The sequence below is a fragment of the Mesoplodon bidens genome (assembly GCF_964165515.1).
Source record: "Mesoplodon bidens genome assembly, chromosome: 15".
Lineage (NCBI taxonomy): Eukaryota > Metazoa > Chordata > Mammalia > Artiodactyla > Ziphiidae > Mesoplodon > Mesoplodon bidens.
This window is the reverse complement of record NC_138171.1, coordinates 21,502,343-21,519,951: the sequence shown is the minus strand read 5'-3', so window position 1 is coordinate 21,519,951 and position 17,609 is coordinate 21,502,343. Positions and strand designations below refer to the sequence as shown.

The window sequence follows — 17,609 nt, the reverse complement described above, 5'->3', positions numbered from 1 at the left end:
AGTATTTTGTTGAGGATTTTTACATCTATAGTCATCAGAGATATTGGCCTGTAGTTTTCTTTTCTTGTACTGACTTTGGTTTTGACATTGGGGTAACACTGGCCTTATAAAATGAGTTTGGAAGTATTCCCTCCTCTTTCGTATTTTGGAAGAGTTTGAGAGGTATTGATTGGCATTAATTCTTCTTTAAATGTTTGGTAGAATTCTCAGTGAATCCATCTGGTCCTGGGCTTTTTTTTGGGGGGGGATTTCTGATTACTGATTCAATCTCTTACTAGTTACAGGTCTGCTCAGATTTTCTACTTCTTCATGATTCAACCTTGCTTGGTTGTATGTTTCTAGGAATGTTTCCATTTCTTCTGGCTTACCCAATTTGTTGGCATATAATTGTTTATAGTAGTCTCTTATCATCCTTTTTATTTCTGTCATCAGTTGTAATGTCTCCTCTTTCATTTCTGATTTTATTTGGATCTTTTTTTTTTAAGTCTAGCTAAAAGTTTATCAATTTCATTGATCTCTGTAAAAAAGCAGCTCTTAGTTTCATTGATTTGCCCTGCTCAGTTAACCCTTCGTTTCCCCCCAGCAAGAAAATATGCAGCCTATCTACACCATAAATAACCAGATAATCTCTCCTGGTTCAGAATTCTAAAAGCTTGTCATCAGCTCTACAGTTCACTCAGCAAATGACTGTGTGGCACTGTAAATTGCTATTTAAATATTTTGTGATCTTACTTCTCCTGAGTTTTATGTCTAACAACTGTAAGTAGATTATACTTTCCTTGAGGGCAGGAAACAGATATTATATGTCTTTGTATCACCCATGCCTCACTGCAGTACTGAGTTGGGCACTTAATATGTATCTGGTGATTTGATTTGAAGTCTCTTGTCACTTAACCTAATTTTCCAATCTTTTCCCCAGCTACGGGCTGCCCCAGGCCCTTTTCACATAGCTCCTCCAATTTAGAGTCTGCTGTTAATTGTCTCCATATCTTTGTCTATGCTGTGCTGCACATGCTCAGTGCCCCTGCGTTTGACTTTCATATCACTCCTGTTCAGATCACAGAGCTCCCCAAAGGACATCTCACCCGGTTCTCACCCTTTCTGATGGGTCTAAGCCCTCTGCTGGGGCTCCAGAGGATATTCGGGAGGTAGATGAGCCATGAAATGTTAAGTCAGGAGGGTGGAAACCCAGGTCAGCAGGAAACAAGAGAGGATCTGAAAGGCCTACATTTTAAAGGGTCATCAAGGGTTGCAGGGATTAGCATAGTTAATATTTTGGTGAATTTCCTTGGTGACTTTCCATTTTAGGAGAGCCTGGGCATGGTTAAGGTCATGCAGAGAGGAAGTATAGAGTGGGATGGCTTCATAGAAAAAGTCCCTTTTAGATCTAATACTCCATGATTCAAAATTACTTACCGTTATGTGTTGAATTGGGTCCTCCAAAACAGATATGATGGAAGTCCTAACCTCCAGTACTTCAAAATGTGACTGTATTTGGAAATAGGATCTTGATAGAGATAATCAAGTTAAAACGAGGTCATTCAGGTGGTCCCTAATCCAATATGACTGGTGTCCTTATAAATTTGGACATAGAGACAGACACCCACAGAGAAACAAGATGATGACAGAGGCAGAGATCAGACATGCAGTTTCAAGTCAAAAAATGCTTGAGGCTACCAGAAGCTAAGAAGAGGTAAAGAAGGATTCTACCCAGAATCTCTGAGGAAGCCTTGTCCCATGGATATCTTGATTTCAGAATTCTGGCCTCCAGAACTGTGAGACAATAAATTTCTGTTGTTTTAAGCCACCCAGTTTGTGGTATTTTTGCAGCAGCCCTAGGAAAGTAACACACTTATCTTCTCCATGCTTCCTTCCCCCTATCCATAAAATGAGCACCTAATGTCAACTTCACAAGAGTGGGAGGCTTTTTGCTGAGCTAAAAATATCAGTGGATTTTTATTTTTTAAACATTTATTTATTTGATCGCGCTGGGTCTTAGTTGCGGCACACGGGATCTTCGATCTTCATTGTGGCATGCGGGATCTTTAGTTGCGGCATGTAAACTCTTATTCAAGGCATGTGGGATCTAGTTCCCTGACCAGGGATCGAACCCAGGCCCCCTGCATTGGGAGTGCAGAGTCTTAGCCACTGGACCACCAGGGAAGTCCCATCAATGTTTTTTTTTTTTTTTTTTTTTTTTTTGTGGTACGCGGGCCTCTCACTGTTGTGGCCTCTCCCGTTGCGGAGCACAGGCTCCGGATGCGCAGGCTCAGCAGCCATGGCTCACGGGCCCACCCGCTCCACGTCATGTGGGATCCTCCCGGACCGGGGCATGAACCCGCGTCCCCTGCATCGGCAGGCGGACTCTCAACCACTGCGCCACCAGGGAAGCCCCCAATGGGTTTTTAATTAGTTATGCAAAAGTCAGCTTCTCACTGAGTTTGCAAAATAAGCACAGCTGTTCCAAGTATGCTTTTTTTTTTTGGCTGTGTTGGGTCTTCATTGCTGCATGCGGGCTTTCTTTAGTTGTGGCGAGCAGAGACTACTCATCCTTGCAGTGCACGGGTTTCTCATTGCGGTTGCTTCTCTTGTTGCAGAGCATGGGCTCTAGGTGCGTGGGCTTCAGTAGTTGGAGCATGCAGGCTCAGTAGTTGTGGCTCACGGGCTTAGTTGATCCACGGCATGTGGCATCTTCCCAGACCAGGGCTCAAACCCACGTCCCCTGCATTGGCAGGAGGATTCTTAACCACTGTGCCACCAGGGAAGTCCCTTGACTATAGTTTTTTATTCTTTAACTATATTACTGGATTCTACCTCTTAATCTTTCATGAAGTTCTGCTTCAATATTCATAGATTAAATTAGTCTGTGAATTTCTCTTTGTTGCTTTGTCAGGTTTCGATATTTATCTTAGTCAACTCAGGCAGCTATAACAAAACACTGGGGTGGCTTTAACAACAGAAACTTATGTCTCATAGTTCTGGAGGCTGAGAAGTCTAAGATCAAAGTCCTGCCAATTTGCTTTCTGGTTAGGGTCTAATTCCTGGCTTACAGATGGTCATCTTCTGGCTGTCTTAACATAGCAAAGAGAAAGGGAGATGTCTCTCAGGACACTTTTTATAAGGACACTAATCCCATCATGAGGGCTCCATCCTCATGACCTCATCCAAACCTAACCACCTCCCAGTTGGAAGGCCCCACTTCCCAATACCATCACATTGGGAGTTAGGGCTTCAACATATGAATTTGGGGGGAGGACACAATACAATCCATATCAATATTAATACTCTTCCAAAAAAAATCACTGGGCAGTTTCCTTCTCTCTTTTTGCTCTGGAAGAGTTTGGTGAGCTTTGGAAGTACCTGTCACTTATAGATTTGAAAGAAACCTTGGGGTTGTCTTGGACAACTTCCTCAGCTACTTCCATAGTTATTAGTCTGTTCAGGTTTTCTATTTCTTCTTAAGCCAGTCTTGGGAATTTTTATTTTTTTAAATTTATTTTGGTTTTAAATCATCCAACTTTTCAAGAGGATTAACATTGCATTGTGTTAAATGGGCCTTCATAATTTCCCCCTTACCTTTATACTGTATAGTATCATTCAACAATTAAAGAGAATAAAGTAGATCTATATATGCTGACATGGAAAGATCTACAAGATAGAATGGGGGTTTATCAAGTCTCAGAAAAAGAGAGAATCCATTTTTTAAAATAAGCTTTTATTTTGGAATTAGAATCTCCTTTTTATATATTAAATGGATGTAAAATGGTCTAAAAAGATACCCACTAATATCTAGTTGTAGCAGTATTCCCCTTAGACCTGAGCAAGAGGGACCTCTCCCTTGGGCATGCTCTTTAGAGGGGCTGCTCATCCTCCTTCCAGATGCACCACATCCACAGAGGACATGCCCATCTAGAGTCTGAACCTTCCTTCTAGACCAGCCTTCCTATTCCTGGGACCCCAGCATTCCTTCCAGAGTCTGTAGGGACCTTGCCTCAGGTATGTCTTCCTGAGGATGGAGTGTACCACTGCTGTGACCACTGCTAGGTCCTGTTTGAGGGGTGTGTGGAGAAACCTGGATGTGCAGGTTGGAGTCTCCATCTGTGTATGCATGAGGCCCTGGTGGTGTAGACGGAGCCGGGCAAGGGAAGAGAAGGGAGGCCCTACACCTCATTCTAGGAAGAGGCTCTGTAGAGTCCAGGAATTCTAAATCCAAACATGGTTTCTCAGGTCAATATGAAGGTATATTTGTCCAGGTAGGAGGATAGAACGTTTCTATTTAACAGTTTGTTAGCTGGATTTACAAAAAGTATGTAGATATATGGTATGTGGGCCTTGGTTTGACTCTTGTCCTGGGCGCCGCAAATGTCATGGGGTTAATCATATGACTTCTGGGAGAGATGTGGAACTTGAGGGGGGAAAAGGGAGAGTGTGTGTCATGGGCTGAACTGTGTCCCGCAAAATTCATATACTAAAGCCCAAAACGCCACCCCACCCCCTGTACCTAAGAATGTGAGTATATTTGGAGATGGGGCCTTTTAATGTGTTGATGAACTTAAAATTAGGCTGGGCCCTAATCAAACTGACTGGTATGCTTATAAGAAGAGGAAACTTGGACACACAAAGAGACACCAGAGGCTCATGTACAGAGGGGCGAACGTGTAAAGAGGGGAACTGTCTGCACCCCAAGGAGAGAGGCCTCAGAGGAAACCAACTGTGTGGGCACCTTGATTTTGGTCTTCCAGCCTCCAGAAGTATAAGAAAATAAATTTCTGTTGTTTAAGCCACCCAGTCTGTGGTATTTTGTTCTGGCAGCCTGAGCTGACTTTAACTTTTTACTCTATTTTTTTCTTCTTTGACTTTTATTTCTAATGCCTATGTATCCGTGCATTATTTATGTAATTAAAAAATACATATTAAAATGTTCTCTTATCATGCTCGTCTTTCATTTCTCATCCTAATTATGTGTTCTCTGTATGTGGTCTTTTTCCTCCTGATTAGGCTGGCTGGTGGCTTCTCTATTTTACTGTGCAGGGTTCTCTTCCACAATGAATCAGCTCTTCCATTTACCAATTCTACCTTTGTTTCGTACTTTAATTCATTAACTTCTGCTTGTCTTCATTCTGCCCTTCTTTCCTTAGATGTATTTTGTTCATTTTGTATCTTCCAGCTTTGAATGCTTGATTCATTTATATTTGTCTTCTTTTTCAGAAATATACGTGTTTAAGAAGAAATTTCCCTCTCATAATGTTTTTTTATTTTATTTTATTTATTTTTGTCTGCGTTGGGTCTCCATTGCTGTGCGTGGGCTTTCTCTAGTTGCAGCGAGCAGGCGCTACTCTTTGTTCCAGTGCGTGGGCTTCTCATTGCGGTGGCTTCTCTTGTTGCAGAGAACTGGCTCTAGGCGCGCGGGCCTCAGTAGCTGCGGCTCGAGGGCTCTAGAGCGCAGGCTCAGTAGTTGTGGCACACAGCCTTAGTTGCTCCGTGGCATGTGGGATCTTCCAGACCAGGGATCGAACCCATGTCCCCTGCGTTGTCAGGCGGATTCTTATGCACTGGGCCACCAGGGAAGTCCCTCTCATAATGGTTTTTTAGCTGTATCTCATTGTTTTAGACACAGTGTTTTCATCTTTGTTTTCCAATCTTGTTTGAACTTACAATTTTGACTTTCTTTTGTTCTCAAATGGAGTTTTAAATTTTGAGGAGGGGATGCAACTAGAGATTATCATACTAAGTGAAGTAAGTCAGAAAGAGAAAGACAAAAACTATATGATATCACCTATACGTGGAATCTAAAATATGACACAAATGAACTGATCTATGAAACAGAAACAGAATCGTGGACATAGAGAACAGACTGGTGGTTGCCAAGGGGAGGGGGTTGGGGGAGGGATGGAGTGGGAGGTTAGGGTTAGCACATGTAAGCTTTTATATAAAGAATGGATAAACAATAAGGTCCTACTGTATAGCACAGAGAGCTATAGTCAATATCCTATGATAAACCATAATGGAAAAGAATATTTTAAAAAAGAATGTATACATGTGTATAACTGAATCATTTTATTGTATAGCAGTAATTAACACAACACTGTAAATCAACTATACTTCAATTTTAAAATAAGTAAATAAAATTTGAGGAGGGTTTTAAAAAATATTTTATTTATTTATTTATTTGCTTGCACTGGGTCTTAGTTGTGGCATGCGGGCTCCTTAGTTGCAGCTCCCTGGCTCCTTCGTTGTGGCATGCAAACCCTTAGCTGCCGCATGCATGTGGGATCTACTTCCCTGACCAGGGATCGAACCCAGACCCCCTGCATTGGGAGTGCAGAGTCTTAACCACTGCACCACCAGGGAAGTCCCGAGGAGGGGGTTTAATTTTTCCACGTGGTTGGGTTTTTGTCTCATTTCTACTTTTTGTTTTAATTTCTGGTTTTATTACTTGGTGGTCAAAGAAGTCTCTACTATTTCTATTTGGGGGAAAATTACTGATATTTTCTTTATAGCCATGGTCAAGTTTTGTAACTATTCTCATGGGTGTTTCAATGGAAGACATATTCACTGTTTACATATCCATTTGTTTGCACAATGCCCTATTATTACTAATATCAACCTGATTCATTATTTGATTCGGATCCTCTGTATCCCTTTGTGACTTGTGGCTCTTGGTAAAGCCCTTTAGCCAGTGTGGTTGAGCTGATTTATCTCTGTTCAGCTGGCATTGTACAAGGGTGATATCAGGGTGTGATTCTCACCTCTCTCTCCTCACCTTGCCCTTAGCTCGTTGGCTTGATATAGGACCCCAGCTCAGAGAATTACAAGGGTGGTAAAGTTACAGAGTCATCCTTACAGCCCTGGTTCCCATCACCCCGGGGCTTGAAGACAGTCGCAAGGTCTTGAGTCTTCTTTTGCTCTGAGTTCTCATCTTTCCAAGTAAAGATGTTGGTCAGACCCTTCCAGACCCTCTTACTTACTTTTAGGAAACCTGTACCTACTTAATATCCAAGAGATAGGTAGGGACTCTCCATGTCTTCCTTAAATGTGTTACAGATATTTCTGTGCATCTGGAAGGTACTCTTGCCAATTTGCTCAATTCTGCCACATTCATTTCAGATGACACGTTCTTCTGTTACTTGCTCCGTCAATTTGTCTCTGCTGCTGCTGTTGTTCACCTGAAAGGTGTTGGAGAGGGTCAGCGGGGCTTTCACTCTGCCACCTTTTCCTCCTAATACCCATCAAAGCCAATTGCTTCTGTCTCTTGCCACATTCTATGAAAGCCAATAGCTGGATCCTCACTAAATTGAGAGACTGTGTGCTGAAGTGTCTGACTCAAAATAAAATCTATTAACTTTATGGATCCTTGGGGACACCTCAAAGGTCATTCTGAAACTAGAGTTCAGCGGGAAGCCCCTGTGCTTGCTGATGAGGACAGACAAGGCATGTTAAGATGCCTTTGAGAGGCAGCACAATGGCTTTTTCAATCATATGTCTTGAGGACAGAGAGATGCTCCCTATTGTGTCTCGCACAGGCAATTCGAAGTGGCTTCTAGATAAGCAGCAACCAGGCTGCTCTGGTTTAATAATATTCCTCTTATTTTCCTGAGCAATACCAAGGAGTCAGTTGAGCTGTCTATAAACACAGTATTCTCAAATTTTCTTTGTTTTTTCTTTACTGTTTTACCTTTCTCTTTCTCCTTCCCTTTTTCTTTTTTCTTTCTTCTCCTGTTCCTGTAATAAATTTGAAAGCATCAGTGTTTCTAATGTCCAGGAAATATTTTTATGACTCTTTCTCTTTGCTTTAGACCTTATTGGCTCTTTCTTTAACCATAATTCTCACCTCCTCATAGTATTTTACAAAACAGGAAATTTCTATTTACTGTAACTGGCAATTATTACATAAACATTCTTCATGTATATTGGTCAGGTTTCAGCAGGTTGTGCGGCAGAACAAACAACCCCAAGATCTTAGTGGCTGACCACCACAGTGGTTTATTTCTCACTCACGTGACATGTCAGTTGCAGCTCTGTGCCAAGTCCTCTTCATTCTGGATCCAGGATGCAGGAAGAAAGGGAAGATCAAAGTGCAAAAGGGACAAACTAGCCAAATCTAATCCCTTTTAGAGGGCTTTTCCAGGAGCCCACCCTTTCCTGGTTCAGGTGGGTCACTCAGCAGCCTCCTACAGCGCAGGCAGCTGCTCCAGCACCTGTTCCTACAGTCTACAGCAGCCAGAAGCACTGAAAGGCCAGTAGCTTCCCCCAGCACCCCCACCTTTGGCAATTTTGTATTCAAATGCTTCCATTGAGATACCTCAGTGGTATCAGGGTAACTTTCCCTGGTTTGATAGAGGGCAGTTTTCTGGCAAGTTCCACCAGGGCAGACCTCAGTAACTTCTCTGCTGTTCAGTGAACCACAGCTGTGCCCAATCCAACAAAGTCTGGACCTCAGCACTGGGGGGAGGGCATAGGGGAGGGAAAGCTCTTTCTCAGCCCTGAGAGTCATGACTGCTCCTTATACCTGCTACTTCACCTGTATTCTTCAGAGTTCTCTTCACCTCTTACTAGGCAACCCCTCATTACTTCAATCCTCTGTTATAGTCAATGATTCTTTATATTACACTTTCCCTATTCAAATTACCATTTTTCTCTCCTGATTGAATCCAGACTAATACACCAGCCCAGCTTTGTTGGCTCACATCTCATTAGCCAGGACTAGCTGCCAGTGCTGGGAAATGTAGCTCTTTAGCTGGGCAGGTGGCCACTTCAACTAATCCAGGGTTCTGCTAACAACAAAGAAGGGGAGTTGAGGTCTTGCATAAACAATGTGCAGCGTTGACCTCAACAGAAGTACATATTGATAAGGATGCCTTCCAGATCTCCAGTCAAACTTCTCTGCTTTCTAGGACAATTCCCTTGACCACACCCATTGGTGAAAATCCCCACCTGCCCACATCTCCAGGTGAACATTCTTACCTGTCCACGTCTCCAGGCTCATTTCACACCATCCTCCCCGATACCATGGATCCCTTCCCTTGAAAATCCCCTCAATCCTCTTAGAAAAGGATTAAATAAGCGGAAACAAATTCAACAAGTATGATTTGCTCTATTATGAGCATTACACAGACTGAATGTCCCACAGTGTCCCCCTGAAACAGGTGGGAAGGGGGCAGGGCACAACCTTTAAAAGAATGACATAGCCTTTGGATCTGACATAAACTGGTTAGAACCAACTAGGTCCAAGATGGCAGAAGATTCGACTTCCAGTAGACCTTGAGCTTCATTTTATGCTCATTGTAATATATTAGCATATGCTAAATGACACCAGGGCCATGACAGTTCTGAGACTAACCATAAAAGGCCAAAAAGTGGGTGGTGGCCCAATTCCTGGAAATCTCCACCCCTTCTCCAAGATAGTTGGAATAATCCTCCCACTCATTAGCCTATGAAATTACCCAGCCCATAAAAACTAACCACCCCATATTTTGGGGCCTCTCGCCTTCTGAGATGGCCCACACTCTGTCTGTGGGGTGTGTTTCTCCCAGGGCCACTCTCGCCTTTTGAGACACACCATACTCCGTCTATGGAATGTGTATCCCTCTAAGTAAATCCACTTTTTACCTATTGCTTTGTCTCTCACTGAATTGCTGAGACATAAAGACTTCAGTAGGTCCTGAGACCAGATATGTGATTTTAATTAAAAGACAGTGGATTCAAGTTCCCATCTGGGTTTTGGCCAGGTTCGAGTCCCAGCCCATGGGTTCAAATCCCAATCTGAGTTGTGCAGTTTCACCCCGTCTCTGAAAGCCCCCCCAGTCCCTCCAGCGTCTCAGAATCTCTCGACAGCCTGCCCACTGGCCCTCCATGTGCTGTGACCCATGTCGTGTCTGCCTCCCTAAACAGCTGAAGCCCCCTTAACAGGGGGACTGACCCAGTGTCTGTCCCTTGCAGCTCCCTGCCCAGTCACCCTGGCCCCCAAGGCAGGGAAGGGCATCCCCTCCTTTCTCAGGACGCTCCCCAAGCTCTCAGAGCCTGGGCCTGAGACACAGACATTATCGCTCCCCTTCTGCAACTCTGACTCAAGCACAAGTTCCAGCCAAGATGGAAACAGGAGGTAGTGATGGGAACTTGCTGTGTGACTGTGGGAAGGTTAACAATCTCCTTCTCAGGGGTAGCTGTGAGAGTTAATGAGAAAATGACAGTCTTGCTAGTCACACAGTAAGTTCTCAGTAAATGCTAGTTGGGGTATTATTATTTTACAGTTGCTGGCTAGCTCTTCAGAAAGAGGGGCCTCTCACCTCTAGGAGTTTAGGAAACTCCAAGTGAGTTCTGACCACTTTGAGGTCCCGGGGCATCAAGAGAAGTCACTCCGAAGGGACAGGAGGGGAGAGCAGCTTAAGCAGCCAAGCTCTCCTGGTGGATGTTAACTTGAATTCACAGGAAGTTTCACAGGGAGATCTTTCCAGAAATGCAGCAGCTGCATTGAAAGTGCAGACTGCACCGCCATCTACTGGCCATGTTTTGGAAGGAACGTAAACAAGTAGACAACTGGTCACACTGCTGCTGGTTAATCACGTAGATTCCTGGCCTACACTCTCAGGGGTACTGGGGTGTCTGCATGTTTATCGAGTCTTTCAGTGGATTCTTGTGCAGGTGGTCCAGTACCCCCCACCTCTTCCCATGAGGCGACCCTATTTTAAGGCATGAACAAAAATATTCACAACGATGTGATGCACTGAAATGCACTCTTGCCCAAAACACCTAACCTGAATCTAATTATGAGGAAACATCAGACAAACCTAAAGCGAGTGACTGACCTATACTCTTCAAAAATGTCAAGGTCATGAGAGACAAGAAGACTGGGAAACTGTTACCAGGAGACTAAAGAGAAAGGAAAACTGAATGTAATATATGATCCAAGATTTTCATTCGTTATGTAGGATGTTATGGGACAGCTGACAAAATCTGAACATAGTCTGCTGAAAACAGTATTGTATAAGTGTCAATTTCATGATTTTAATCATTGTACTATGACTATATAAGAGAATGTCCTTGCTTTTAGGGAATACACACTTAAGTGTTTAGGGGTAAAAGGCCAACAGGTTTGCATCTGACTTGCAAACAGTTCAGGAGGGAAATTTATGTATATATATATGTATAATCTTGATGAAGGGTGCTCAGGAATTCTTTGTACTCTTTTTGCAACTTTTTTAGCAGTCTGAAATTATACTAAAATAAGAAAAAATTTTTTCACAGCCCTACTGAGAAAATAGTGACATAATGCCACCATAAATCAGTTACACATTAAAACCTCGCCTTTTTACAGAGCCCTTAGTAGGTGCTGGACATGTGCTTTTCATGGTTTATCTCATTAAATGCTCACAGCAATCTTATAAGAGAAATGCTACTATTACCCTCCAATTTTCACATGAAGAAAGCTTCACCTCAGAGAGGTGAAGTAATCTGCCCAAGATCACACAGCCAGTAGGTGATAGAACTGGGATGGGCTCTCTCAATCCAGAGTCATAAGAATCCAACTAGCAGCACGCAGGGTCCACAACACTAGAAGACATGGTTCTCATTATTGAAAGGACTGGGGACCACTCCTGCAGTTGCCAGATTGAACTGTACCATATCCTCCAAACATACCTGGGCCTTGACTCTGCCTCTGTGCAGACCATTGCTCCTGACTGCCTTTTTTGCTGTCTTCAATGTCCCTCCCCTACATCCTCTTCTGGGCTGAAAAACCTCTTCCCCCACAGTTCCTTCCCAAGCCCTGTACCTAGGAGGGACCTGTCCCTGCTCTGCAGTCCCACAGCCCTATACTTGTCCTTCTCTCAGAGAATATCCTATTCTCCATCTCCCATTATAATCCTTTGGCAGAGGCAGAAGAGGGAAGCTATTGCTGGCTCCAGCTCTGCACTCAGACAGACCTGGATTCGAAACCTGGCTCTGCCGTTTACTGGCTGTGTGATCTTGGGCAAGTCCCTTCACCTCTCTGAGCATCTTATAAGTAAAACAGAGCTACGATAACCCAACTCATTATAAAGAGAAAGAAAGATGAGCTGTATAAGACATTTCCTATAATATCTGGCAAGCGGCAAGTACTTAAAAATGTTAATTACTACTCCTGTGTCCTACCTCCATAATGACTGTTTTAAATTTTTTCAGATAAATTAGTTATAAGCTTGTGTCAAAGTTTTATTTTGATCATGCCACAAAGCCAAGTCAGAGTTCCCTTTTGTTAAGGACATTTCCCAGGAAAAGAGAATGGTTGGATAAGCATTATTAAACTGAATATAAGATAAAGAATGTCTGATAATCAGCTGAGTGTTTGGGTAGCTGATTTCTCCAAGGAGGTTTTAATCTTGTTAGAGTTTATCAGAAAATTGCTTAAACATTTATCAAGAATGCTAATTTCCTCCCAGAAGGAGATTGTGAATTACACCAAGCAATTCTATCGTGATGGGAACACTCTGCTCTTAATCAAACTCATAATAATCAAGGCTGACATTTCGTGAGGGTTCACTATACACCCAGCATGGAGCTGTGTCACAGGCCTAGCCTTGAAGCAGATCCTGGGTGTATTTTGTCATTGTGCCCTGTTCTGACTTAGTTCAGAGTCAGACTATGCAGGCGGCTACAAAATGCTGGTGGAATGTGTGAACGGGAGCAGCGGCCATCACGTCCCAGGACTCTGCATGATGTGGGACACACACCCTCTCCTGTCCTGCACACCACCAAGGTGGAAACAAACAGGTTTCTGAGAGCAGACCATCCACTGTTCCCCCAATATAATGGGATGTAAGTAAATGACTTGGTTAGGCTTTCTGGTTCAATACTGTCAAGAAAGTCCTTTACCAGCTAGGTGACAAAGTGCTTAATTCTGGCCACAGAGCCTGGCAGAGAGACCAAAGGCTCATTACCAAGCATGGATGCCTTTCCTCTGGCAGACAATAAAGAGTTGGATCCAAGTTGCTCATTAGTTTCTTTAGGGATTTGTTGGACATCTTGCTACTACGTGAACAAACAGATGGACTTGGCTGTTGGCCGCAAGGATATTTAAGAAGGAACAGATCTGCCTACCCATTGTGAGAAGCAAAACACTGTGTCTGAAGGGGGTGCACTGCCTCCCATATGGTTTGGGGATGAAGTCAGTGGTCTTCAGAGTGTGGTCCCCTGACCAGCAGCATCAGTATCACCTGGGAATTTGTTAGAAATGCGAAGTCTTGGTCCCCACCCCAAACTTACTGAATCAGAAATCTGAGGTGGGATCCAGCACTCTGTGCTTTAACAAGCCTTCTAGGTGATTTGGATGCACATTCAAGTTTGAGTTAAACTGGGTTAAGTTGTAATATGTTTTCCTCTTTCTGTCTTCTCTGGCTTCCCCGCATCTTCTCTTCCTCCCCATCATCTCCCATCCTTCCTCCTCTACAAACCTATACCTTCTCAGAATCTCCTGGGATTAAATATAAGTACTCAGCTGGGTTGTGAGACCATCCATGGATCACCAAGAAAGATGGAAGATTATCAAACTCCAGAAAATTGTCACATTCTCCCAGCTGAACGTTTGAGAACAGGCCTGCCTGGATGAGCTAGAAGACGCCTTGATGGCCTCTGAGGCCACAGCACCACACGCTTCTGAGGCAGAAACAAGATCAGGCCAGAGTTTGGAGTCTGTGCTGTCCTGGAGCCAGCCATGGCCACTCAGAGGATGTTCAGAGCAAAATAGCTTAGGGAAAGAACAGCAACTGGGAGAAGAGGTGAAGAAATGGCTGTAGGTGACCACAAAGAGGCCTGGCACAATGCAGCCATTCAGAGAAAAATGCCACAGCTACAGGATGGATCTATAGAAACACATCAGCATGTACTGGGCTCCTGAATGGATTTCCTGCAGATCTGGGAGCTGATATTCAGTGGATGTTCAAGGAAAGGGTGACTCCTGAAGGCTGGAGAACTTGGGACACTCATGTGACACCAATAAAAAGAAGGCATAGTCAACTGATTCTTTTAATAAACATTTGCAATTCACCATGGCACATGCTGAATTTTAGGCAGAGGGCATATCTGGTACCTCACTCTGGTACTGTGGTCCCTTCTAGCAAGCTCTCCATCCAGCTCCACAGCCATCTCTAGGTCTACTTAGACCACTCAGGATCCCAGGCAGCTCAGGGAAACTAAATTTCAAAGCCTCCTGCTATGGACAGAGTTATGTAACCCCAAAATCCATATGTTGAAGCCTAACCCCCAGTGCGCCGGTATTTGGAGTAAGGAACTAATTAAGGTTAAATGAAGTCATAAGAGTGAAGCCTTAATCTGGTAAAGTGAGTGTCCTTATAAGAGACACCAGGCATATATACAATGGAGTATTACTAAGCCATAAAAAAGAATGAACTTTTGCTATTTGCAACATCATGGATGGACCTGGAGGGTATTATGCTAAGTGAAATAAGTTAGACAGAGAAAGTCAAATACTGTATGTTATCACTTATACATGAAACCTAAAATATAAAACAGGTGAACGAATACAGTAACAACAACAAAAAGAGACAACAGGGAGGCCACTCTCTGTCTCTCTCTGTCTCTGCTATGTGAGGACATGGTGAGAAGGTGGCCATCTGCAAGTCAGGAAGAGAGACCCCACAGGAAACCAAATTGACTGGCACAATAATCTTAGACTTCCTGGCCTCCAGAACTGTGAGAAAATAAATTATTTTATTTAAGCCACCCAGTCTATGGTGTTTTGTTTTGACAGCCCAAGATAATGAAGATAGCTCCCTCTGCCTGACCCCACCAGGCTGTCCAGTTGTCCTGGATATACTATAGGATAGGACAGGGGATAGTTCAAGAAGTGTCTTCTTTCAGATTGCTAAATGGGAAGCAGAGTAAATGATTTCCCCCCTGTCCTCAGTGTTCCCTCTAATGCACCTTTCCCCTGCAAGCCAAAGTCCACAGAAGAGACACCTTGTACCCCTCAGCCATCTGTCCAGGATCCAGTCTCCCTCACCAGTGGGCCAACACTAGCCTTGGGACATCCCAGATACTGCAGCCAGTTGTATCAGGAACTGGCCCCACCCACCAGCAGGCTGACACTAAATCTGAGACCCCCAGTCCCACAATCACCCACTCCAGAACCCAGCCCTGCCCATCAGTGAGCCAGCACTAGCTCCAGAACCCCCCAGGATCACATAGCCAGCAGCCCCATGACCCAGCCCTGCCAGCCAACCAGTGGCTGGCAGCCTCTACACAAGGTAGGGCCTGACAACAAACCAGACCAAGTGCCAGCCACACCTACCAGATTGCCCACAGCAGTCAGTCTGCCACAACACGCAGCCCAAATAGTGGGCACCCCTAGAGCATATAGCTCTGGTGACCAGAGAGAGGAGTGTGCTGCTGAGATACATTGGACGTCTCCTACAAAAGGCCACTTCTCCAAGGATGGGAAACGTAAACAACCTACCAAATACATAGAAATAAAAAGAGCAAATTAGGCAAAATGAGGTGACAGAGGAATATCTTCCAAATGAAAGATCAAGATAAAACCCCAGAAGAAGAACTAAGTGAAGCTGAGATACGCAATCTACCCCACAGAGAGTTCAAGGTAATGATCATAAAAATGTTCAAAGAATTTGGGAGAATATTGGATGAACAGAGTGAGAAGTTAGAATTTTTTTTTTTTTTTTTTTTTTGCGGTACGCGGGCCTCTCACTGCTGTGGCCTCTCCCGTTGCAGAGCACAGGCTCCGGACGCGCAGGCTCAGCGGCCATGGCTCACGGGCCCAGCCGCTCCGCAGCATGTGGAATCCTCCCGGACCGGGGCACGAACCCGTGTCCCCTGCATCGGCAGGCGGACTCTCAACCATTGCGCCACCAGGGAAGCCCAGAAGTTAGAATTTTTTAACAAGGTTAGAAAATATAAAGAAGAACCAGAGATGAAGAATACAATAATTGAAATGAAAAATACCTAGAAGGAATTTCTAGAAAATTTCCTAGAAGGAGTCAACAGTAGACTAAATAATACAGAGGAACTGATCAGCAAGCTGGAAGACAGATTAGTGGAAACCAATGAAGCTGAAAGAAAAAAGAATAAAGATTAAAAAGAAATAAGGACACTTTAAGAGATCTCTGAGATAACATCAAGCATATTAATATTCACATTATAGGGGTCCCAGAAGAAGAGAGAGAGAAAGGGGCAGAGAACATATTTGAAGATATAATAGCTGAAAATTTCCCTAACCTGGGAAAGGAAACTGACATCCAGGTCCAGGAAACACAGAGAGTCCCAACAGGATCAACCACACCAAGACACATTGTAATTAAAATGGAAAAAATTAAAGGGAGAATATTTAAAGCAGCAAGAGAAAAACAACTAGTTACATACAGGGGAACTCCAATAAGAATACCAGCTGACTTTTCAGCAGAAACTCTGCAGGCCAGAAGCGAATGGCATGATATATTCAAAGTGATGAACGGGGAAAGCCTACAACCAAAAATACTCTACCCAGCAAGGCTCTTTTCATTCAGACTTCATGGAGAGATCAAAAGTCTTACAGGCAGGCTGGGCTTCCCTGGTGACGCAGTGGTTAAGAATCCGCCTGCCACTGCAGGGGACATGGGCTTGAGCCCTGGTCCGGGAAGATCCCACATGCCACGGAACAACTAAGCCCATGTGCCACAACTACTGAAGCCCGCATGCCTAGAGCCTGTGCTCCCAACAAGAGAAGCCACCACAATGAGAAGCCTGCACACCACAACGAAGAGTAGCCTCCGCTTGCCTCAACCAGAGAAAAGCCCATGTGCAGCAACGAAGACCCAAAAGCAGCCAGAATTTTTTTAAAAATTAAATTAAATTAAATTAAAAAGTTTTGGGGCTTCCCTGGTGGCGCAGTGGTTGAGAGTCTGCCTGCCAATGCAGGGGACACGGGTTCGAGCCCTGGTCTGGGAAGATCCCACATGCCGTGGAGCAACTAGGCCCGTGAGCCACAACTACTGAGCCTGCGCACCTGGAGCCTGTGCTCCGCAACAAGAGAGGCTGCGATAGTGAGAGGCCCGCGCACCGCGATGAAGAGTGGCCCCCACTTGCCACAACTAGAGAAAGCCCTGGCACAGAAATGAAGACCCAACACAGTCAAAAATAAATACAAAAATTAATTAATTAATTTTAAAAGAAGACCTAAAGAAGAAATACATGGCAAATATCTTTAAAGAAAATAGTTTTACAGGCAGGCAAAAGCTAAAAGAGTTCAGCACCACCAAACCAACCTTAGAGAAATGTTAAAGGGACTTCTCTAAGTGAAAAAGGAAAGGCCACAACTAGAAACAAGAAAATTACAAAGGGAAAAAATCTCATTGATAAAGGTAAATACACAATAAAGGTAAATTAGCAGTGTGTAAAGCTACTGTGAAAGTTGAAAGACAAAAGTAGTAAAATCATCTATGACTGCAATAAGTAGTTAAGCGATACACACAAAAAAAGATGTAAAATATGATGTCAAAAACAGTAAATGTGGGTGTGGGGAAAGTAAAAATGCAGGGTGTAAAAATGTATTTGAACTTAAGACATCAGGAACTCAAAATAATCACATATAGATTGCTATATACAGTGTGGGGAATATAGTAAGT

General features: G+C 43.7%; 1 protein-coding gene and 1 long non-coding RNA gene across 5 annotated transcripts in view; one reads left to right on the top strand and one right to left on the bottom strand.

Moving 5' to 3' along the window:
* LBP (lipopolysaccharide binding protein) overlaps positions 1–15,022 on the top strand; it is a 47,213-nt gene extending 32,191 nt beyond the window's left edge. The window contains exon 13 of the mRNA XM_081256260.1: positions 13,442–15,022. Within this exon, the coding sequence (XP_081112386.1) occupies positions 13,442–13,582 (141 nt within the window). The 3' untranslated portion in view covers positions 13,583–15,022. The remainder of the gene's footprint in view (positions 1–13,441) is intronic.
* LOC308628901 overlaps positions 1–17,609 on the bottom strand; it is a 52,004-nt gene that overhangs the window by 22,995 nt on the left and 11,400 nt on the right. For 2 of the 4 annotated variants that reach the window (XR_014017596.1, XR_014017597.1), the window contains exon 4: positions 6,990–7,722. This is a non-coding gene — a long non-coding RNA (uncharacterized lncRNA). Of the gene's footprint in view, positions 1–6,989; positions 7,723–15,171; positions 15,445–17,609 lie in introns of those variants that run through there. The other 2 variants (XR_014017598.1, XR_014017599.1) reach the window with 2 other exon arrangements.